The sequence below is a fragment of the Lytechinus variegatus genome, chromosome 1 (assembly GCF_018143015.1).
Source record: "Lytechinus variegatus isolate NC3 chromosome 1, Lvar_3.0, whole genome shotgun sequence".
Lineage (NCBI taxonomy): Eukaryota > Metazoa > Echinodermata > Echinoidea > Temnopleuroida > Toxopneustidae > Lytechinus > Lytechinus variegatus.
In genome coordinates this window covers 41723119-41748081 of record NC_054740.1, presented here as the reverse complement: position 1 = coordinate 41748081, position 24963 = coordinate 41723119, and the positions used below count along the sequence as shown (strand labels likewise).

At 38.1% G+C, this 24963-nt stretch overlaps 1 protein-coding gene across 1 annotated transcript; it reads right to left on the bottom strand.

The window, feature by feature from the left end:
• Positions 1 to 4623: 4623 nt before the first annotated feature.
• Positions 4624 to 18842, bottom strand: LOC121414276 (putative uncharacterized protein DDB_G0290521). Its single transcript, XM_041607397.1, has 2 exons — positions 17958 to 18842; positions 4624 to 5839 (listed from the first exon to the last, which is right to left on the bottom strand). Exons 1-2 carry the CDS (start codon positions 18020 to 18022, stop codon positions 5113 to 5115), a joined length of 792 nt encoding a protein of 263 aa, XP_041463331.1. The 5' UTR covers positions 18023 to 18842; the 3' UTR covers positions 4624 to 5112.
• Positions 18843 to 24963: the final 6121 nt, after the last annotated feature.

Below are 24963 nucleotides of genomic sequence, written 5' to 3'. Positions count from 1 at the left end.
GACATTTTCGTTCATGTGGTGTGCATTAGTCAACTCAGAAATATGGATGTGGTGGTTATGTTTTCTGAACTTTAGACCTTAAATGCATGTAGGATTTGAAGTCATGAGCATGGTGAGCGTCCACTTTGAAACCCCCATTTTGGTCCGTCCCAAGGGTAAAACAGGTCGGGTCTGAAATATGATTTGTTTACATGAACATCAGAATAAAGTATGGTTAAATTGGTCATATCGGGACAAACCTGATGTTTCAAATTTTGTACTGAAATGATTGCTAACTTTGAGTGAACCTTAAAGTGTTCTCAAATTACGACTTGAAACCTGACAAGTTCTATTGAAAGAGTAGATAATGAATAGAATGTACTGTAGCTTGGAAAAATAAAATGCCGATAGAAATTACCAAGGACAGGGGCATAGACAGAATATAACACATTAACATGGATCTATCTACAGATATAAATCAATGGTACAAATAAGTTTTCTAAATTGTTCATTTGGCATCATTTTGCTCAAGATCAAAATTTTGTGTAAGAAACGACATTGTACAACATCCTTTATTCCTGGCCTCGCCCCTCCATCGTTATTCATTCATTCATCTTCCTCAAACCTGATACCTATCTCCCTACCTCTATCTAAATAAACGTTGAAATTTTACATCCTTCCATCAATCGCCATTGATCAATCGTCTTCTTTAATTCCGGTTACAACTTTCTATTTTCATCTTCGAACCAGTCTTACGACTTTCGCTCTCTTCCAGCCACATCCTCTCACGGTGACCAATTGCGTCCAGCATGGCGTCGGTATTTGACCAGATTGTCTGCCAAGCACAATAATTATTTATCAGTTGTTTCCTTCCAAAATCAAGCAAGAAGTATGATTGTTACTCATCTGCCATAACGGAAACAATGGATGAATCTTCAGAAATAACGAATTAAAATCTGTAAACCAACCTCCTTCCCAATGGAACGGGATAGGAAGGGATCCTTTTTGAAAACACTCAAAATAGAAAAGCCACGATGGATAGATCATTGTTTTTATATTACAGTCAATTGATAAAATCCGAAATAAATTGAGAATCATGGGCTAGAATAATTTGATAAACAAGCTCATAAAAACGCACAGGAAAATGGCAAGTAAATGGAATTGTAACTTGGGCTTAGTCATCTGTTATGGGGAAATGGAAAAGAACGTTCATGGTCCAACCCTTGTAGATCCGGCTCCTTTTAAATCTCCAACGCCTTCAAATATTTTATTAGGGTCTTGTTGAAAGGTATAGCAACGGATCCGGTAACGATTTTTAACCAAACTATCTGAGGAGTAAATTCATTATACAACATTACCATTATTGGTTAGATTTGAACTCATAGGCCCGTATTCTGAAGTTAGGTTTAATTTAAACTCCGGTTTAAAGTTGTGGTTTAACTATGGAGAGCCAAAAGTTGCATAAATCTCTAACAATATAATACAAATGTATCAGCTCATTTTTCACTCAAATCATTCTTAACTGTTTCGGAAAGATAAATAACATCACTTTCTTCACCATTAACGAGTAAGGAAAGAGCAAAGTAAGCATGAGAAACATGCAATGTACGGAAACATTTTGACATATTTGGCTTTCCATAATTTTAGCACAGAGTGAGACCATGGTCTGAGCTAAACCTGACTACAGAATACGGGCCTCTGACTAACTAGTGCAGACATTTACCGACCTGTTTACGTAATACTTGCCCTCCTGAATTCTATTTTTCATTATCATTCAATCTTCAAGTAAAGGCTTTTGAACCTAAATGTAATGGTGAAGAATAGCACCAAGGACACATGAAGGGTTACAAATTGATCACTTAGCATACTCGTCCATTTATATCTTGTATTACCATGATTACACTCTTGTTACTCTCCGACTTAAATTTCTCACCAGATCATGTGTGTTCAATGGTGGTCACTGACTAGTGAGATAATCTATTTGCCCTCTCTTTACAAACCTTAACAAAAGGGTATACAAGAAAACATTCAATCATGTTTCTTTCATGTTTTTCGCTCTTTCACTCCTCTTCGTCACTCAGTGAATCACTTGTCTGTAAAGTGGACCAATACTAGGTCCAAATAATGAGTTAAGGCAGGGAGCTCCCTGGATAAAGTGACACATTTTGAGCCAAAGTGTTTTACTTATATCGACAAATTGACTCAGCACATCACCTTTTTTTATCTACTGTGATCGTATCCGTATTTGTTGCAGCTGGTGCTATTCATGTATTGCTGATGTCCTTAAAAAATTATATAGTTGGGTCTTCTTTTGGTTGCTTCTTTGTACTTGCTTTCCCTTGTTTTATACTTTTTTTTAAATTGATTTATCTTATCCATTTCCAAGACAAATCTTTCCTTCTCTTGTCAGCTTGTCTTGAAGTTTTGCTTCCATTGTTTTTTAATTCGCAAACAATAATCCCGGCGAAATTATAATCCGTATTACATACACAGCAATTGAAACATCTAGCATTCAAGCTGAAACTAGATTAAATGCATACGTGCCTTTTTTAATAAATTCCATAAAAATGATTTATTGGTGTTGATAGGAAGGAAATGGTTTAATGAGACAATGACATGAGATTATTGTACTTATCACGCGATTTATCCGTTGGTTCAAATTCAAATTCAAATTGTCGTAGTGTGCATTGTTTCTTTTCTATTGTTCTCTCCCTGGATGACATACAATTTGAACAAATCACATTCCAAAAAATAATGACATCCTTGGCTCGTTCGTATCAAATGTCACCCAAAACATCACCTTTTTCGCAAAACCTTACAAAACTCAAAAAAAGATATTTCCTAAAAATATTATAGAATATGTTAATCCTTGTTTGTATGCTTAGCAGAACGACCCCTCCCGAATAATCGTGCATAACCATGATAACGGTATAAACAAAGTCCGAAGCAAATTCTGGAGACGAGAAACCTTTCCTGGGAAGCGATTCATGAAAGGAATTGTCGGACGTTTTATCCGACATGTCCCATTTTATCCGACAGTTAACAGTGCCTCGGCCAATCAGAATCAAGGAAAGATGTCAGATCTGACAACTTGTCAGACAAAAATGTTGATGAAACGGTCCCCAGAGCATGTTGAAAAAGTGAAAAACTAAACCTATGATAGTCTATGTCCCCCCCATCCCAGCAAACCTACACCCCATTGCCCCCCCTTTCTCTCTCTCTCTCTCTCACTCTCTCTCTCTCACTCTCTTCCGTCTCCCTCACTCCCCTTTAATTGTTTTTAAACCATATCCCAACAAAGTTAATTATGGTGACCGATGCTGTGACCTGGATTCCACTTCCAATTCATTCAGGTTGGTCTATGAATAGATGAAACACTAATCAATTGATATGTAATCCCACTGTGATCGTGAATCTATCCTTGAACGGTCATATGAGAAACATCGATCGGTGAACCCCCCCCCCCCCGGCCTGAGTTTATATTCTCTTCAACACATATCAGCAAATGCTTTTTAACACTGTCCAAGCCAATAACCTCCAAGTCCATTCCATGAAATAACTGAACAATACGCAATATTTTGACGATACATAGATAAATAAATAAATAAAACAAAATTAATGAATGACTAAATGAATTGATACATAATGAATAAATGAATAAGTCAACAAGTCAATAAATGTAGAAAAATGTATATATAAATGAATAGATTAATGCAAACTAATATCAATTCAATTTTGTATCATGAATAGAAATTATTAAACTAAAAGCTGATCTCAACTTATCAATTTCAACCTTTTTAAGTCTTCCAAATGAATCCTGAGAAAGATGATTTTCGTAAATTTGGCAAATTTTCAAAGCTACATAACTATCATTTCACAAGTTTTTTGAAGAAAAAACCCAGCGACCAACCAACGAATCGCACAGCACATGTTTAATGTCCTACTGCATTATTCTGTCATCTCTGGCCCAATGGTGTCAGTTCATGAGGATTGCCTTATAAGTTTCACCATCGTCAAGTATTCACTGAGATGACAGAGCTGTTTTAAAGAGATGCTTCCTAATTACTAACCAATGACTGCGGTATATCAATGACACGGGCATTCCTGTCATTGGTAGAGTCATCTATCCTAAATCAATCATAGGAAATGCTTGACAGTAAAGCTGTTTGAGGACCGATTCACTGACAATCCACAAGCTCATCCCAAAAAGGTTCAGTAATATCCAAATTGTTCTCAAAGTTTGGTCATTTGCAATGCATCTATAGATATAAAAAAAACATGTCCGAGCTTCTTGATTTTTATTGTACATTTATTTCGGCCATTAATTTATAATAAGTGATGTTTAGACTGAATTTTAATTTTATCTTTTTATCACCAGCAAATGGGAGAGCCATCAAGCAGAAATTTTATTTTCTTTGAAAACCCACAGGAAATTGCCGGTGTTTATTATCTCTCTCCCTTTTTATGTTTATTTTGTTTATTTATTTTTGTTTGTGGGGGGCTGTATTATCTTTATCTCCTGTTTGATCGTATTTATATTTTGTACTGATCATTGATTTTTGTTGTCAATGTACTGTCAGTCTTTGCTATTACCATGATTGTCATATTTTGCATTCATGTAAATAAAAAAATATATATATATCTATATATTCAAATGGATATGATTACATATATTGGTCATCCCACCCCTGAACCCACATATACTTATCATGCCTGAAAAGGGAGATGTCTTGTACATGTTGTAGGGCAAGGCTGGGATATCACATACAGCTTTCCCTTGCCACCCGGGAAACGCATAAGATTAAGAGGGGCGTGAACGTATAAGACCTATATAATCAAAGACAGGATAATTGTGTCAAGTTCATTCCTGAGATCGTATTTAGACACTGGGTCTGGGAGGTCAATCAGTAGAGAATCGGCCAGCTAAAAGGGGCAGAGCCTTACCAAATAAACTCGGATGAGATGCAAGGTGGTGACAGATGCAACAGAAAGCGGGGCAACGGAGACGCTGCGTATGCGTTCCTCGCTGCACCTTCGGGTGAATTTGACGAAAGATGACACCACCATAATTACTGTTACATTACTTAGGAGATTTACAAAGAACGACACCGTATTAGAATAGATATGTATATATTAAAAAGAGAGAGAATACGGGCAGTGCTTGTACTTACGTTTGCAGGAATAGGTCCAAGGTTTAGTAGGGTTCACTACTCTTTTCCAACCAGTGCAACAAGCGATGGGATAGTATCCATGGTACCTGCAAACTCCATTGGTGCGGGTTTTAGGAAGGGCTCCATGCTGCACGTGGAGGTGTCTTGAGGTTAATACTTGCTGCGTGGTGTGGGTCCTTGACTGACTGTACAACTGCGTCCTAGAGATATAAGGGTTCCTGGATGGCTCTCTGGAAGGTGTTCTTGAAGGAGTCCTGACTGGTGTTCGAACCGGTGTCCTCCGGGGAATCGTCGGTCGTGCGTTCGCTTGTGTCCTAGAAGGAAATTTCCCGATGGGTGAAGTCCCGGAGGGAGTCCTTGAGTGAATCGTGCCCCGTCCTGGGACATGCAGTTGCGTTTGTGTTCTACTTGGAATACTTGCACTAGGTCTAGTCCTTACAGGATTTGTTGGCATCCTATGCGTCGTGACCTGGGGTCTTGTTAATACAGGTCTTTGGACCACAGGCCTCGGTACCACTCTCGGCCGTTGTTGTCCAACAATAGGTCTCTGTCCCGATGGAAAATAGTGCGTCCTAGACCCAGGGGTGATTGAAGGAGGTCTCAAGGAGCCACCAGTCTGTACCCTTTGGACTGTCCCACCTGAATCTTGCCCTATCTTGTTGTCCAATGGCACGTATATTTTAGTTCCCCTGTTAAGAAAGCGATAAAATTAAATGATTGAAATGACACACAACAAGTGCACACGATATTTACGTTTGTTTGGGTGATAATTTCAAGTAGACAAGAATCACATTCTAAAATATTCTAATTGGTTTTATAAACTTGGATAAATATACACTCTTTTCAAACACATTCTTTCTCCTGGCAGAAATGAAATCTTTGACAGTCGGTGGTATTATTGACAATACCTCTGCATTATTAAACCCATCCACTTCTTGCATTGTGACTTTCCCCTCCTTTTTCATTATTCTGTTATTATTTGTCCCGTTGTTCCAGCTAAAGACATGTTCTTAATTTTGACAATGGTTTGGCATGACAACGCAACAGAGGCAGACGAGGAAGTCTTTAAGCAAACTAAAACTAAAAGATTTCCTTAATTTCTTCAGTTTTGTTCACATCTGTTTCGCAGATGTTGGATGTCAGTTTTTCAGACATCATGCTAGTTCATTTCATCTAAAAAGCATAGCATGGAGTACGTAGACAACCTGTGTAAAACTTATGGCACAAACTTTAAAAGGAACATCAAAAAGGTTCCCTCCAACCTCAATCTGAAAACAGAGCTTAATTACATTCTGGGCAAGTTTTATAGTGTGCATTCCAAACACTCCTGTCTCCATCTCACACAGAATTCACCCAGCCACACCCCCTTCTGACCTAAAACTTGCAGAGAATGAAAAGATTCTTCTCTGAATATGGGGGTAAATGGGACTTCATTCATTAAAGCTATCGAGATTTATAAATAGAATGTCGGCCACAGGCGAGCCATCCATTTTATTTAGAGTATCATATCTACGACGCCGGTTGAAACTTTGCCCGCTCTGTCCAATTTTGTCCGATTCCCCAGTCTCTTTCACTCCCTGCCCCTTCCTGTCCCTTTTCCGTACAGCTTGGCAAATCGTTGATTTTATTCAATCAAATGCTGCCCCTAGAATCGGTATCTATTTTATTATTCTGACTAAAACTGGACAGACAGAAGACCACTGACAGGATATCTTGACCTGGTCCGTCTGGTCAAGATTAGCCCAAGAACATGATGAAGTGTAGTATCTCTATCATCATTCTATCGCGATGAGTTTGAAAAGAACACAAGACTATATTCGGGGGGGGGGGGAGGTGCTGGGATGAGATTGGGGTATATGTAGTTTTTACTCCATGCATCAGAATAACATAATTATATAATATTGACTGGCCTTGAGGGGAACATCAAATATATTGCCAGCAAAAGAATCATATTGGCCCGAGTCTTTAGACGAGGGCAATATGGGTCTTTTAAGGGCAATATATTTGATGTTGCCCGAAAGAAGAGCCAGTCAATATTTTTATTATCATCCAAATCAGATATGTAGAGCAAAAATCGTGATAATGGTGATATTTCTTTTTAAAATAGTTATGTTGTGCCTTGTTATAATGGTCTAGGCTCTGCACTTTACCATTATGACGTACTTGCAAGCGCTTGGATCCAGTGATGTCTTTATTATGACGTACATTGTTGGTGCGCAGATCCTTATGAAGCGTATCTCTTTATACATGTTATACGCATCCTCAAATGCCCGGATGTGAGACCAGGGAAAATACAAAGGTATATTTTGCGTCGTCTCTGCATGCAAAGTAAATATGCGCATTGAGACCGAGGAAAATACAAATAATATACCTATCCCTTTCCGATATTTATGAATCTAGGGCAATACGGTTTTGTAAATGACCAGCTCAGATGTCTGATACGGATGATAATACGTGATAACCGTGGTTAAGTAAAGACATTTTTGAAGAGTTCCAGAAATGTCAGACCTTGAAAATGGATATGAAATTTAAAAGGACAAATAATTCATAAAATATCGATTTTAAAGTTTGGTCTACAAAGACTCATTGGTGATGTGGCCGAGTGGTCTAAGGCGCCTGGCTATACACGAAAAGTCTGGGGTTCGATCCCCGGCCGCGGCACCTATGCCCGTGAGCAAAGCATTTGATATACAATGCTCTTTTATGAAAAAGCCCATGTACTAATGTAATCAGTAGTTTTATCAAGTCTTCTTTGGTGTACATCTTTTCGTAACCACATGATACTAATTTAGTGAATCCTTGGAAGTGTCAGAATAGAAAAATAACAGTTTATCACAAGATTGTGAGGCACGAATATGAACATTTTCAGAAAGAAAGCCAATTTTGTATAATTGTTTAGCGATTTTTTTTCAAAATGTACCGTTGGCCTCATTTTCTGGAGAACTCTCTTTTCATGATAGGTTTTGGCACATACCTGATAAAATGCGAACTTCATAGAATGCGTCTATGGAGAACTATTATGATTGTCGAAAATGCCCTTTTTATACATTGTTATTTTTTTCCTCAAAGGATCATTGAGCCAAACAATTTGTTGGAATTTTTCAACATTTCGATTCATGGCCTTTATCAACATTGTAATTCTGATTACTGCCATTCATATACCACGAAGTGAGGTAGTTTTCTACACCTGTAAAAAAAAGAACGATGTTTATTCATCTGTATATATTCTCTGCCGATACTTTGCAGGTGTTTAGCACGAATGTGTGAGATTTCGAGAGAAATAACAAGAAAGTGACATCATTCAGGAGTGGGAGAGCTGGACAACAGACACAATAGAGAAAGTATTATAGGACGAGAAAGAATGATGGGGAGTTGCTTGTATTATAATAAACCGATACCGTGTATAAATGTAAGGTCATCTCGATTTCTGTAAGATTGGGGTATTTGTTACTTGTTATTCCTCTTACATGTTCTTGTATTTTTGTGCAAGCTATCTCAAACTCTCGCACTTTTTCTTCATAATGGATAATTTAATTGCGAAGCATTGTCTTCAATTTGTGCAGCGATTAAAATGCATTTTGAATATTCCCCCTTTCATCATTCAATAGCATTCAACAAAGGGTGAAATACCATAATAATCTAGTAGTTCACAGAACTTTCATCTCGTTCGCCCTGGAAAGGGAAACTCATTTTTCACGATGTTTTCATAACGCTTTATCACAGGTTTGAGCAAATATTCATGCATGGCGATATATGTATTTTTTTTTCTTTTATCTTAAGATCTAATAATTATGTTTGCGTTGCTACCGTCAGTCGTCTAGCGAATGCCATTAAATGGAAATGATAAGAATGAAAAGCACCATCGAATGTTATCCAACGGATATCCACCTGCAAGCTCAGATGTATGACACACCACAAAGCCCGATCTTTCCGCAAACATTAGTCTATGAACTTGACCGTGATACCTGCCTGTAATTACTCCCACCTGTTTGGGTGCGTGGGACTGTGTGTCGTCGACGTGCAGGTTTAACCGCATAATTTCTATACCTGCGGCTCTGAATGACTGAAATTTGAAATAGGTTGACACATTTTATGTTGGCTCTGTAAACAAACACAGATCGATACCATTTATCGCGAAATGCATTTCTGTCTGGCCAGGAGGTCGTAAAAAGGTTGGAATGTTAACATTGAGAATGGGATATTTGGTAACGTGGAAATGACTAGCTTCCAAAATCAAAATCATGCATGCTGAATAAATTGCCAGTTGGTCCGCATCCACTTGGTCTAATTTCAAATGGCGCCATCCCAAATGGTCAAGGGGATCAATCCTATAGTTCGTCTACGTAACATTTGGTCATACTGCCATCATACAGTACCCATTTACCGTCTTGTCTAATAATTTATTGTAAGGCTGGCCCATTTCGTCTAATACTGACTCGGAGTAACAGTACTATTATGGTCCATTTATGAACCAAATGCTTGCGATGGATAACTAACTATTTTTGATGTTCTTCCAAATTCCAAAATATCATGAACGAATTCAATTGTTTATGATAATTTTTTTCGCCTTTCCCACAACTTTTTTTTTCTTTGATATTTCGGCAATATGCTGCTATTAATAATAACACAATGTGAGACGTCGATTTAAGATTGACTCCATGATTTAAAGACGCACAGTAAAACTTGTTTAATTTTTAACAACGCTGTTTAGTATATGAACCTTAACGCAGTTTAAACAAGCATGCTCAATTCATTGGGAATTAAGTATTAAAAATTCAACTTTATTGTTTAAGATTTTCTATACTTGTTAAAACTGATTAAACTACTACTGTATTACACAGCGTTGATTAAACGAAATAAACAGCGTTGATTAAACAAATAAACAGCATTTTTACTGTGCACACAAACTAGGAATGCGATAAACCATGCCAAAGCAGGTGATCAAACTTTCAAATTGGTATTCTCCGAACCTTGTTTGACAACAGATCAGAGTAGACACGCCATGTAGGGCGGGTTGACGTTATAACGTTTTGTGACGGTAGATAACCGGAAAATAAAGATGACGAAAAGTGACAAGAGTAGTTACGATTACACCGGAAGGGCCATTCGGGCCGGAGTAACGACCACAGAATGAAGATTGATGATATGGGGAAGTACTCAATAAATGGTGTGGGTTCGATGAGTACAACTTGCCAACGGGGTCGGTGTGGTCATGGAACCGTGCTGGTATCTCCACGTTGTCGTCATTCAGTGGGTCATACATAATGCAAGTAAAACAGCAAGAACAACAACACAGCGTTACAAAGTGTTCACATAGTGGAAGACGCGATTCACGCTGACACCGTTCCAATGGTCACATCGTACAGTGCAATGATAAATTCCCCCACAGTTGACGCCTCTACACCAGTGAATCACTGTGGCGTCACACAGTGGAATCTATGTAGTCGTGATTATGACTTTGTCCACTCCACAGTGTGTTTACATATTGGTCGATATGAAGACGTGATTCAAGTACGTCACTGACACTGTTAAAATAATCCTATTGAATGGTGCAATGATAATTGCACACGATTGACGCATCTGCATCGTGTGGGTGTCCACATGCAGTGTGTCACACAGTGGACTATGGGAAGCTTCCATACTGCGTTCACATTGGGGTCTATAATGAATGCTTGATGCACGATGACACAGTTAAACAGTGTAATGACAATTTCACACGGTTGACGCCTCTACACCATGTGGGCGTCCACAGTGGTGTCACACGTGTGGAGTGCGTGCAGACGTGCTTATTACTGTGGCAACTCCACAGTGAATTCACACTGGGGTCTATAAGGAATACGTGATGCACACCGACAATGTTAAAATAGTCACATTGGACAATTCCACACGTCGGACACCAATCACTGTGGATGTTCAAACTGTGTTCACACAGTGGACTATGACTTTGTGAAGACGCGATTGTGACTGTCCCCACTGCACAGCAGTGTGTTGACATAGTTGTGACTGTGGATTATGTAAAATTGTGATCTACTCCTGAAATGCTCAAATTTAACAGTGTGAAGGTGATTTTTTTTGTGTTCCACACTGTGAACACACTGTGGGACACTGTGTTATTTCCATTATGGATACTTCGCAAGAAGCACACAAGATTTATTAACAGGCCTAATGTTGAAAAAAAATCCACTAGAGAGAAGGGTTTAAAGATAATTTCCCTTTGAAACACTATAATTGAAATAGGTGATATCATCTCGAATCACCCCTCCGAGGATTAAAGTAAAACAAACTCTAATCATTACTGCCAACATCAATCAAATGCCAAATGATGTGTTAAGATACCAAACCGTGTTGCTTCAAAACAAAAATAAAAAATATTATGTTTGGGTAAAATTCTATTGAAAATAATTTTCTTTTGCTTATTTGATAGTCGAGTAGTCAATAATCCGAAACGTCACGACTGCAGAATGCATCCACCCCAAAATTGTGCAGCTGTCTACGTTCTTTCAAAGTGAGGAATGTGAGTAAGAGTGGACGTAACACCCTCACATCCCTCATTTCAAGGAGAACCATGGGTAGAAGAATGTCTTCAAAGGACATGGTCTTGGCGCCATGCTGACAATCTTCCGAGAATATCATCCGGGTACTCTTCATCAACCGCCGAGGCATCCAAGAGATTTGTGGACTCTTCGAATTGCTCGCTGACACTAGCGTCACCGTATGACGTCATTTTGTTAACGTACCGCGCTTGTCGACTCCAAGTTTCACCATCCAATGAGAACGCATTTTTTACCGACTTTTACCGTCCACCAAAATGCGCAGACAGTGTTGACTATGACGTCATACCCCTCTTGCCCTCTTGATGGACGAACGTGTCAACCTAGCGGGTCGACGTGGGGAGGTGACGGTGACGCGTCGACAAACATCTGCCACCGTCAACGTTTTAATATCGTTCACCATAATATGGAATTGCCTGATGAATAGCACACGAGCCGTATGATGTGTCAGTTACGTGACGGATGGTTATAATCTGCGTCAATCAACGACGCAATGGGTCACTCTGCAATTCTTTCTGAAACAGGGAGTTGATGTCATGATAATCATGATTATCATTCCGTATTCAGTAAGAGGTGAGTGTGTCGTAAAACCGAATGGTATAAGGCCCTTGACTAGGCACATGGCAGTTCGGGTTTCGATCCGCGGCCATGGCACCTTGAAAAATCATTTGTCTGCACTACGCTAACATTAACAAAATTATACAGGCATTACGGGTGACACCAATTGCACGCGTTAAATACATTTGACGTTTCTATGTCACTGACGCAATTATTCGTCGTCAGATATTTGATGCGTCACGTCATTGACGCGCTATTCGTCAGATATTTGACGCAACATGTCACTAATGCCGGTATGTGTCAGATATTTGACGCAAAATGACACTAACGCAGTTATTCGTCAGATTTCTGACGCATCACGTCACTGACGTCGCTATGAAGCATCACGTCATTAACGCCGTTTTTGTCAGATATTTCATCTACCAAACTTGGTATGCCTGAGAATTGGGGTCATTTGTTGGTTAAACGCAAGGCTCAATCCAGGGTGTGCGCCATTGATTCGCAAATGACATGAGGACATTGGAAGTAGAAAGTACAGACGTACATTCGTCATTTATTTTTCTGTAGGCCCAACGGAGAGACTAAATGGGACTAGGGGACAGGGTCTTTAATCCACGACTCAATATCTGTAAATATTCAACAACAACAACAACAACAACAACAAGAAATCCTTGAGAGAAACAAAAACAGTTATATCTCGAACAAATTTGCAAATACTCGCCAAAATTGCGGGAAATTCTTAACATATTATCCTGCCCAAGTGCATCTTTTAATGATTATAAAGCTACACCTGCCGGGAGTACATTCCATTTTGTAATGTCTAGGTGCCATGTTAATTTTTAATGGTATTACAATCGCAAGACACTCCTGACACAAGTCTACGGACGAGTTATTGAAGTAGAACCTGAATAACTTTGGCGTAACGAAGAGCCTTCGGGCAGCATTACCCCGCATGGAAATTCATCAATCAACAATTTGATAAAAAGATTGGTTCGAACCTGACGGATCGAGATGGATCGTGTGGTTTGAATCAAATCAGAAAATTAGATTACAATCAATGCTATCTGGGATCGCCATCTCACGGGTTCCCATTTTTGGTGTGAATGTTGATCTGTATCAGTACGGGTGACAGCTCAATCAATTGATGTGATGTTATAAAGAGGATTAGCAGTAGTTTGTTGAATGTAGAATATTACCAAGTTAGGTGATCTTTCATGAGATAAAAGCCAGAGCGACAATTCAGAGGTATCCCCATTTTTTTCATGAGGAAGTATTCTAAAGGTAAAGCATCAAGCAGAATGGTTTAAAATTACTTTATGGTTCACAATGATTTCTCCTCGTGTGTTTCAGCTGGGCTGGTAGTTGTTAACAGCTTTGAAGATCACCTCGCAAGCCAATTAACAGACATCGAATTTAAAGTTTTCATGTTGTAAGTTTGGGGCAACATTTTGTTTACAGTTGGATTTAATCAAGCTTACCTAACTTTTAAATATTGAAAAAAGGAAAACTATATTAAGAAACCAAGGTCGACAGAAATGTTGATAGATCCTGCAGATTTGCCGACCTTAGACATGTTTATATCTTGTCCGTTAGATAAAATCAAAACGTAAATTACGTGCAGAGTACACATTTTAAAAATACCTGTTCATTACAGCACTGCAACGCAAAGCGATGGGCGTATAAATCATAATTTCGTACTTCGTTGTGTCAGGTTTAAACTTTTTCTTTGCACAAATAAAAATGAAGGGAAAATGGAAAGTGAGGACTTAACATTCATATTCAGGATTCAGGACAACCGTATCAAGCATATCCCCGAGTGCAAAAAATGATGAAGGCTGCCTCAAGAAAAGAAAAAAAAGTAGATAGGTGGGAGGGAGGGTACAGGAGTAAGGCAAAGAGCAAAGGTTTGGTAAATCAAATTCCTCCCTGCAAAATGTCAGTCAATTAAAAAAAAATGGAACAATCATATCAATTAGGACTTGTATTTCTATTTAAAAACAAGATAACGATAATGACATGAATGAAGAAGTATGAAGAAGGAGTTAGAATAAGGAAATGCACATAGCAACGGCATGGACGTGGATATCGGCGAGCTCACATCAATCACGAACGATCTATCTCGACAGGATTATTTTATCCAGTCTAGATATATAAACAAAGAAAAAAAAACAAGGAAATCCCTGGCAAAGACCATGAAAACGGGTACGGTTATATTTGACGAGGTGGACCTTTTGATCCCGGGTACATTTTCATGATTTTCGGGCACACACGACGGTATTTGACATGTATCATGAATATGTGGTAGCAGGATTTTGTTTTTTACACAAAGCCCCATCTAGCAATTTCCTGTAGACTAAACAAATCTCAATCCATTTGATCATGTTGATGCTATTAATATCAGAAACTGGTTGTGTTTCCCGAACTCTGCTCATTGTACAGTATATCAATGCGTATAGTTGTTTCTTCTTGAATTTATTGGTGCAATCAAATATTTGTTTTCAAATCACTGTTTACACAATTGTGTTAAATTGGAATATCAGAATGAAAATAATATGATTCATTTGAATAAAAAAAATATTGACAAGATGAAAAACTGATAATTCATCAAATGGGTTATCCAATATGTTCGCTTTATTTTGGTTAACTGTTGTATCCATCTCATATTCATGCAATGAGCTAGCTGATCCCTAGTTCCAATTTCTTGTCAACTATATTATTTTGTCCAGTGTGTTTTTTTTAGTCTATGCTGCTTCTGCGTGTACATGATGTCAGTTGTTTTATAATTTCTCATTATCGCCGACCATAAGGCATATCGCGTGATTTGAGAAATGTAGAGGCCATCTCGGAGAGGAAGGCAGGAATTCACCGAGGTAAAGATCGGTCGGCTCAAAGCCAAGAAATGAATCTAGCATGTCTAGTAATATTCGTCAAAAGAACGAAATAAATTAAGTTTTATTAGGGGTAGCAGGAAAGCATTTTTTAGCCTTATACAGATACACCTACTCCATGTTTATTGCCCCATGCTTAAACCACAATACCTGTGAATCTTCAATTACTCCGTTGGACCTGCATGTATGTTGGCCTATAATATGTCTGAATCACACTGGCGTATACATGTAGATGGGGGCGGATCTTGGGGGCCAAGGCCTTAAACGTTTCTTGACCAAGACAGAATGAGAAGAAAAAGGGGTAAATTATGATATATATACTTATAGACAAAGACATGCCAAAATCTATTCCAAAATTCGATTTTGGAATTGAAAATATCACCATTTCGTTTGATCGCTTCACTCCTTGTAACTGCGCAAAAATAATACCGTATACGCCATGTCTGCCCCCATCAATTTTTGTTCAGGTCGTAATTTTTTGATAATCTTTATTACGGTACTGGTGAATCGGTCGTCAGAGATTAATGGATCAAATGATGTTGTACTGATACTAAATCAGTGTATAGATTATAATCTCAGTTTATTGGGGTTAAGTAAACTACGTTAATTGGGAATCGAGTTTAACATAGATTCGGGGTGTAAAGATAATACCCGAAATATGTCGAAATTCGACATCTTTACTACAATTTTCTTGCCTGGAGACGATGGAGCTATAATTGACAATTAAGGTCTAGATAATGGGGTGGCGCCAGGGTGTTTAACAAACAGCAAACTAAAAGAGATAATCGAAACATAAAATGCCTCACTGAGACATTCAATCGAATCTTCGAATTCAAATTAATATGCAACATTGGCGACAGTGTATACAGTACATCAGTTTCTGCACATTGGGCATTTTACAGGGGACAGCGCAGTATTTTCTTTCAAAATACTATTGATTCGTTTCGCCCAAAGGCATCAATATTTACAGTCTTGGAAATTTGAAATCACCTTAATGAATATCAAATAATCTTTTCCTACCGTTTTCTTTTCCGGAAAGAAAATAAGATAGAGAAAATCGAAGAAAGAAATATGAGACACCCGTACCCGTGCACATCCTAGAACAATATTTCCTTCTTAGCTCTCATCATGTCTAAATAAATCCTTCAAATCAAGATAGCCAATCAACCCCGTCTCCCCTTCGACTCTATGTTGGGAGGTACCCTTTTCGTACCCCCCCCCCCCCACCAACTTTTGGGACTGCCGATACGTGAGCAAAGGAAAAGGGTGTTGGAGAGTGGAAAGATAAAAAGACGAACAAAGAGGGCGTTTGGTATTTGAGAGGAGAGGAGAAGTGGAAGAGAATGGATAAAATTGATGACGGAGGAAAAGGAAGGGGCGGATATTGGCGGAGGATAAAAAGATGAAGACACAGGGTGAAGTGGAGTGATAGGGTTAAGAGAGAAGAGTAAGGTAGCGTAAGTTATTATGGTGAAAACCTATGACAAGCGAGTGTCATCAGCACTCGAAATGGAGATGAAAGCATACTTTAAAAAACAATTTTGCAACTACGATGTAATTTGGGACGGTATTCCGATGTCTTCTCTGGTACAAGGCCAGGTTTTTTAACAACTTAGCTAACTTTTGCCTACTCCCTGGGATAATTCATAAAGCCAGTGACAGCAGTGATGTGTCACTAATTAATAAAATTGCCATTTATTTTGTCATCTTATCAGAAAACCTTCAAGGTCAAGTGACGCATAGCACATAAGGATGGTATTTAATCGATCCTGAGTCAACTGAAATGTTCATCACCATTGTAACACAAACGACCATGTAAACATTCATTTACACGAGAAGTGTCGAGAGATAGTCCAGTTCATGGATGTATCTTGCTCCCACAATCATGTCAATAACCTAACAGAGAATTCGTTATTTGTCCTGTTTCATATTAATGTAGTGATAGTAGATTATTAGCTACATAAATGGTGTTCATGCTGCAATGTCGGGCAGGGTTGTTTGATAACCACCTTGAGTAGAAAGCATGGGTAAGTGCATGTCTATTTAACACAGTGGTGTCTTTTCACGAGGCCGAGGAGGAGGTTTGTCTACCACAATATTATTATATCCTCAGCCTATAAACCTTGCGTTTGTCTAACCCGTGCTCCGAAGGTGCATAGTTAACTTTTACATGCATGCAGACGTGGTTAAAATGGCTCAGGTGTTTTCTATTGTATATTATTTCAATTCGCATGGAAGATCATAAAAATAGTTTGATGAGTACCCCCACTACAGAAAGTTCTAGTTTAAGAACTTTCAAGTGACTGGGTCCGTTCCAATAAACAATCAGATACATTCTGATTTCACACGTGAAACCAGACACCATCGTAAACACCTTTTTAGGGGTGTCTTTTAATTGCAATCGAGTGGCGCCGAATGAAGGAGGTGCAGTGGCCGAGTGGTCTAAGGCGCCTGACTGTACCATGGAAAGACCGGGGTTCGGGCCTCGGCGCCAACACCCGTGAGCAAGGCATTCAATCGGTATCAATGCTCTTTTACCCTGTATTCAAATAGATGAAAATGCTATACGCATTCTTGGTAACTAGGTGTGCACTTGTTAAAAAACAAAAGAGAAGAATCACCCAACTGAACTACAGTAGAAATGCAATTGTAGTAGTGGTGGTACTAATGAAAGGAAGGTAAGTGGTGGTACTAATAGTACCCGGTAATATTATGCAGCGCTTAGAAACATTTGTATTAAGCGCTATATAAATGTTGCATATTATTATTATTATTACTAATGAAGGGAAGGTCGCCAAGGCGATACTTACCTTCCAGCCACAAAAGCTATGCAGCAGATATTACACAATGTCCGCAGAAAAAGTGATAATTCCATTTTGAGTCAAAATATCTCGTGCACAAATAGATCAAAAATATCAGGGAAACCGATCTTCACTGACTGCTATGCCGGATTACTTTAGGCAATATTTCGTATCTTGGCACACACGGTGATGATCCTTACTTCATCCAGTAAATAGACTTGTTCTTTGATGTTCTATCCGAATCCAGATTCGAAATGATAATGCGAGCAACTGCAGCAGATATAATTCTTTAAGTGAATAGAATGTTGGTTCTAATGATGGTCACCAATTTCAACGTCTCGGCGAGGCATCGTAAAGGGTTTTTATCGAGATGTCTCGAAGATATTAAAGTGGTTCGTCTCTGAAAATTAACTGACAGTGGTATTTGTACAGACGACCGTTGGAGGGTGACGAAGCATCAAATAAAATACATATGATTAGAATCTTCCTCAAAAACAAAATATATCAGAAGCGCTTAATGAATATTCCAATATAATGTCCACAATACGAGCTGGTTCACTGCTTTTTTTTACACAAGATATTAGAATCCAGGGGAGAATTGATCGAAGCAGAAAATTATTCCAACAAAGCTATGCACATGCTGAATGAAACACGCCATGAATAAATACAAACATTTTCTTAGCCTTGAAGTTAGTAGTCTGTTTGCGTTTTGGCCAACAATGTTTATTCAAAAACAATATCTATTCCCGGTATCTTGTGCAAGCATTTGTAGGATGTGAATGTCCAATGTCCAGCAAATTATAATAATATCCAAGCGGTGATGAAAATAAATGCATGTCCTCACATCTGAGAGACGTTGCTCACTCTTATAGAACTCCAGACGACGCTGGGAGAACTTATGGAGCACGAGATGATAATTACAAAAGTTTGTGCGTGCGTCGCGGCCGTGCGATTGACGACGAGTCGAGAGTACAAGAGTTACTACGTCATAATACAATCAGCCAATCACGGCAATGGCTGTGAAAACTTCTTGATACCGAAGGGCTTTCGATGTAAGTAATGCGGATACGTGCTTGTCATTTTTTTTTGGGGGGGGGACAATAAATGCAAACATATACCAGAGAAAAGGGATAATATGTATAGCCCTTATAAAATATTTGATAGAATTTTCATATTTTCTTATTTTACGTAACAAAATTATTATCAATAATGATAATAATGATAATAGTAATTAGCAATAATAATGACAATAAAAATAAAAATGATAATATTAACAATAATAATGATAATGATACTGGCAGTATACATCATTACTGTCATCATTATGGCATGGAGAAAAAAAACGATATTAATACTAGTCTTCATTGGCCATTTCTGTAAGTATCCGTATTTTACACCTTCAAGAGATAAAGTATTTCAGACAAAGTCTCGAGAATACCTTCATACATTAAAATAGTTCAACTTGCGCACAAACTGAAAACAGGTTTTCTGTACCGTCTGTTTTCAGATTTATAGCATCTAAAATTAAAGCAATTCCTCGACGCCCCTTCATTTGCGATACGGGAGGCATATATCCCAGGTCCCTCAGAGTGTGTCGGGTCAGACAAAGCCCCTAAACCATTGTCAACCACAAACAAACACGGCCCAAACAATGACCGCCACCTCTAAAGAAGCAACAATCTTGCACACCCTACGTGCTGCAGTCACACTCACACAACCGACTCCAGACCGATCAAATCTATTACGTTATTACCAATGGCAATATCATCGATCGGTTTGGGGTAGGTTTCGTTGGTGTGCCAGACATCATTCGCCTGCATACCCATTTATTTATTATTCCCCAATGATAATGAAAACGATGCCAGAGGTATAGACGATCTGTGCGGGTTTGTTGTGAAAAGTAATTTTCAGGATGGGTAGACATGGAAAGAAATTAGTGTAAAAGGTTCAACACCAATGGGCATGCTTTTCTCAGAGGGGTTACCAGACGTTTTACACTACTTTGTGAAAATATGCAAAGGGTACGAAGTTCAATATTAGTATTAAGGTCGTTTTTTAACCGCAGTGCAATATATACGCGCGAATATTGATCATTTATTATAATTACGAGTTCCCAGGCACATTATAGGCTGTAGAAATACAATTATGTCATTTAGTAGAGTCAAAGTGATTTTCATGATTTGACCTTGTAATTTGTTAAACATGATCGAAGAGTTCATGAAAACCATCATATCCTAATTAATGATTCTGTTCTCATCTTTATTAACGACTTAACAATTAATCCAAATAACTTTGAATATCTGAAGACGTCACACAAATCCCTGACATACATTTTCTTTCAGCCTCTGAAGTCTTAATCTTGCATGTTTATTGTGATCATTATTATTATTAAACAATCTATAAATAACAACGTTTTCATGTTATACGGTTCATTGATAAACACAACCTCCATAGAAAAATAATCAAATTATCTAATTTTTATATACTAATATTCAATTAAGTTCCATAGGTAGATCCCGAGTTCGAATCTAATAAACAGTAACCCTTTTTGTGTTGAACATGTTGATGGTGTCTAAATATTGAATGCCGCAGGCGGAAATAATTATAAATGATAAGGGAAAATTATGGAAGTGTAAAAAAATTATAAAGCGTTTTAACAATGTCATTAGAAAATGCAGAATACAGTATACCTCAAGAATAATATTTGTGCTTGGTTGTAATATGGTAAAAGCTGTGCGAAACTATTAACTGTATAATGACATTGGCATTCTAAAGCACACAAAATACCGCATATCCCTAAGGCCTTCAGAATTTCATAGGGCACTATAGATGCCAACAAAGGTCTGTGGTCATTTTAAGAAATCGGCATGACTTTGAAGAAAATTATACACAAAATGGCAAATTCTATTACCATGATTAAGGTGATCTAACGCCTTCTCAAGAAAATATCTGTTTAAAAGGAGCACGCCCTAAATTTAGAAATCTATTATCATCGATAAAAGCCCGATATTCTTAGGAAAAAAACTTCCAGGGAAACTTTCACCTGTTAAAATTGCTTAAAATATGTGTATAAAAAAAACAGCGTCAAGGGAAATTATCATTTGTTGTAAATCATCAAAATGACATGTGTGAATGATAAAAAACACATAAATATTGACGTCACAATAGCTTTGATCTGGGACAGCTATTGCTAGTGGAAGTGGTGTTCGTATAAAGAGTTGAATTCATTCACTTCCAAAAAAAAACCAATGCTTAGCCATGGAATAATCTTGTCCCTACACAAGAATAATAGTATATCACACTTTGACATGCAACTGATACAATCTTGCTCATTCGTACAATTAGATTCAACGATCGTAATAATCATGTTTCTCCTTGAACTTTATATTTTTATATATAAATAAAGAGGCCAATAAAGGGATATGTAGTACTTTGGTTACATCTATAGAATAGACATCAGTATCAATGATGTAATACATATTTCTAAACCCAAAGAAAATATCAAGGACAGTTGTCATTATTATATCCCGGAAGTAAACCCTCATGATATGAACCCTTTTTTTATTCGTCCTCAACTTCGAATGATCTATAAATATAAATTCTTCGTGACTGATCCGTCAGTGTGATGCATGTTAAGAGAAGAATTTTCGTGGAAATAGAAAGATGGCAAATCCCAAAAAGATGAAATCAGCATAATACGATCTTATGAAAAACATGAAAACCGCGATCAAACTCGGACCCATCGGATTATCGAAAGTTGCATCGTTGCGGACAGGAGATGCAGGGTCGTATCAATGCAGATGGCCAAAACAACCAAAGAGACAGACAGACAGACAGCGGTTAATACACTTCCAGGTAGACAACAGGCGGCGATGGGCAGACAGACAGCGGGAGGTAGTGGTGAAAAATGCGGAGCAATGTTGATTTCAAATATTGGTAAATATACACCTCTTCGTTTCTCTGGCTGTATTTTCTAGCAGAATAGAATCAGCTTACCGATCGAAGACACCTGATCTTTCCAGTGTTTGAGTCAGACAGCTAACCAATAAGGTTGCATTTCAAAATTATGAATTATATATTTTTTTCGGCAACGTTATCATTGTTATACTTGGTAATGACGGGGGAGGTTTGGATATCAAGTATTTACCACTTCCACGACGTAACGAAACAGTCAGCGTGGACATAGTCAGGCAATGTTTTGTAACGTGTTTTGGTATGCTAGGAAATTTGTTTGATGACTTCATCATTTTTCTCTATTTATCAGAAAATTTGTTATTTCTTTTCACCTCATACTTATTCTTTTTATCTACTTTTTATTACATTTGATTAAAACAAGTTAATTATGATAGCTGGATGCCGTTTTCTAGCGCTTGATACATTTGAACGACGTCTCTGCCATGTCTGCGCGATTTTACAGATTGTCATTTTAGCGGTCATCGGACATCGGACATGCTACATGTTTTTGTCCGAAAACGATGTATGTCCGTCATCATTCCAATCAATCATCCATGATCATTCTGTTTATTTTTTTCTAAGTCAGTTGGTTTTCGTCATCACAATCCCACATCATCATCAATATCTGGGGGTTCTGCACTTGCACTTGAAAATGTAAAATGTTATCATTTTATTGTACAGTGCGTCTCCCAAAAAAACTACACTTTTGAAATGGCTGCCAAATAAAAAAAAAATGTACTTTGGGGGAACAAACTTTTAGATATGGGAAGCCAGTAAAGTAAACTTTCAAATGACACCAAAAAGTTGAAAAACTATTCATGCATGAGCGAGCACTGCCCACTAAAACAAAGGGTATGGAAATTAGCATGATTAGGGTGGACCGGAATTAGCCTTCTAATTTGTTTTAGGTTTGTCTGTTTGGTGCTTGCAAAGTTGAGGGTTATTTGGTGAATTAAAGATCAGTTGTGATCAGTTTGTTGTTTGTGAAAATTTAATGCGTTATTAAATTGAAATTTAATGCATGAGTGATCATGAATTATCATGTGGATCTCAACAATGTGTTCATGACAGTCAGGAGAAGAGGGGTAATATGACTTAGGTAGGTGAAGTACGTTGATGGGATAAAGGGCAACAGAACATTTAAGCAACCCCTCACTCCATCTCCCCCCCCCCCTCCGCTTCTCCTCTCCTGAGAGACTAAGCTCGGCTAGGCTGACAGAAATTAGCCTTACAGTTTTTTTTGAGTGGTTAGTCCTTAGGAACTTGCTAAGCTAGTGAGATAAGTTTTGGATTCCTAGGCAAATTTCATGAGTTACTAAATTGAAATTTGATGCATGAGTTAACAGGTTTTGTAATTTTAGTGTAGCATATTCATCTTGTGGACCTCAGAAGTGTGCTCGTGAGAATCAGAGTAATGTGGTGGTACCTGCTACAAGCAAGAGGGCGAGATATGCTAAGACTTGGTTAAAAGGGCATTTTTCTTCTTTTTGTTATTTTACAATTTAAAAGTCAAATGTACCCTCCCCTCTACAGCTCCAATTCCCAGCCCAACTCCCCCTCTCTCTGTCTCACTTCCTGGATTGTAGCCTATTCTAAACTTAACTGCCAAGTGACAGGTGGCTGATTGTCAGTTTTTATTAAATGATTACCAAGACATTTAATGATTATAATGATTAGTGAAATAATTTATTGAAAAAAAAATGAATGTTTGATTGATCATATTGCACATTTAATGAGTTGATTAAATGATAGGAAAAGGTTGATGCCCCAATTCAGAATTAATCATTAAATCAACATTCTGCTCTGGACTTTGCGTACATGACAATAGCCATCAGTCTCTCGACAGGAGGGGAGGGCGGGAAAGAGGGAGGGGGCGGGGGTTGAATGTTCTCTTGACGTTTATTCCATCAACCTACTTCTCCCACTTAAGTCCTATCCCCCCCCCCCCCCCTCTTCTCCCGACTCCCATGAACACATTGCTGAGATCCACATGATAAAGTTGAAATGCTGCCCCAAAAGTGATCCAAATGATTAAGTTGAAATGCTGCAAAGAAATTGTTATTTGTGTTCACTTATGCATTAAAGTTCAATTTAATAATTCATAAAATTTGCTTAAGCAACCAAAACTGGTCACGGTTGATCATTTATTTATCACAACGCTCTTAACTTTGCAAGTTCGAAAGGATTCGCCTCTCAAAAACTGACATAAATTGGAAGGCTAATTCCAGCCCACGCTAATTTTCATACCCTTTGTTTCAGTGGGCAGTGCTCGCTCAAGCATTAATAGTTTTCCACTTTTTTGGTGTCATTTGAAAGTTGACTTTATTGGCTTTCCATATCCATAAGTCTTTTCCCCCAAAGTGCTACATTTTTATTTGGCAGCCATTTCAAATGTGCATAGTTTTTATTGGGACGCACTGTATAGAGTTGCATCTTGAGATATTTTTTCAGTCTCCTAGAAACTGAAGCATGGTCAACCACCACTAAAGTCTCTTCTATTTCCACCCTCCCCCCCCTTACCCGTATTTCTAAGGGCAATTAACACTTATGAAACGGTATCAGACTATATTGTCTATATTTTTTTGCCCTCATGACGTTAATTTAAACATTAAATTTTTTTTAATTAAAGAAGAACAGATATTATCTCTGTGATTTTTAAATCAGAATATGGCCCCGTCACCCCCTCCATTTCATTCTTCATTCTTTCTTTCATCGCGCCATTTATCCGCCGGAAACAACTGGTACAGGAAAGAGTGGAATGGGCAAACTTTTTATGAACAATATTGTCTGCCGCTCTCCTCTCTGTCAACCCTTTTCCTCCTTCTCATCCTATCCCCATTTATTAATTACCAGAAGTTGTAACTCTCCCCCTTCTTTCCGAGCTAGGTCGTAACTAAGAACACAGAAAAACATCGTTCTTCTACGGCGCTTTGGAAATTTAATTAGAGATTGACCTGGATTAAAAAAAATGAGGGATTTCTTGGTTGAAATCTCGGATTGATGGACCTGTTTTTGTTATGAAGTATTGTAGCAAAGGTTAATGAAGTTGTAGTATTATAGT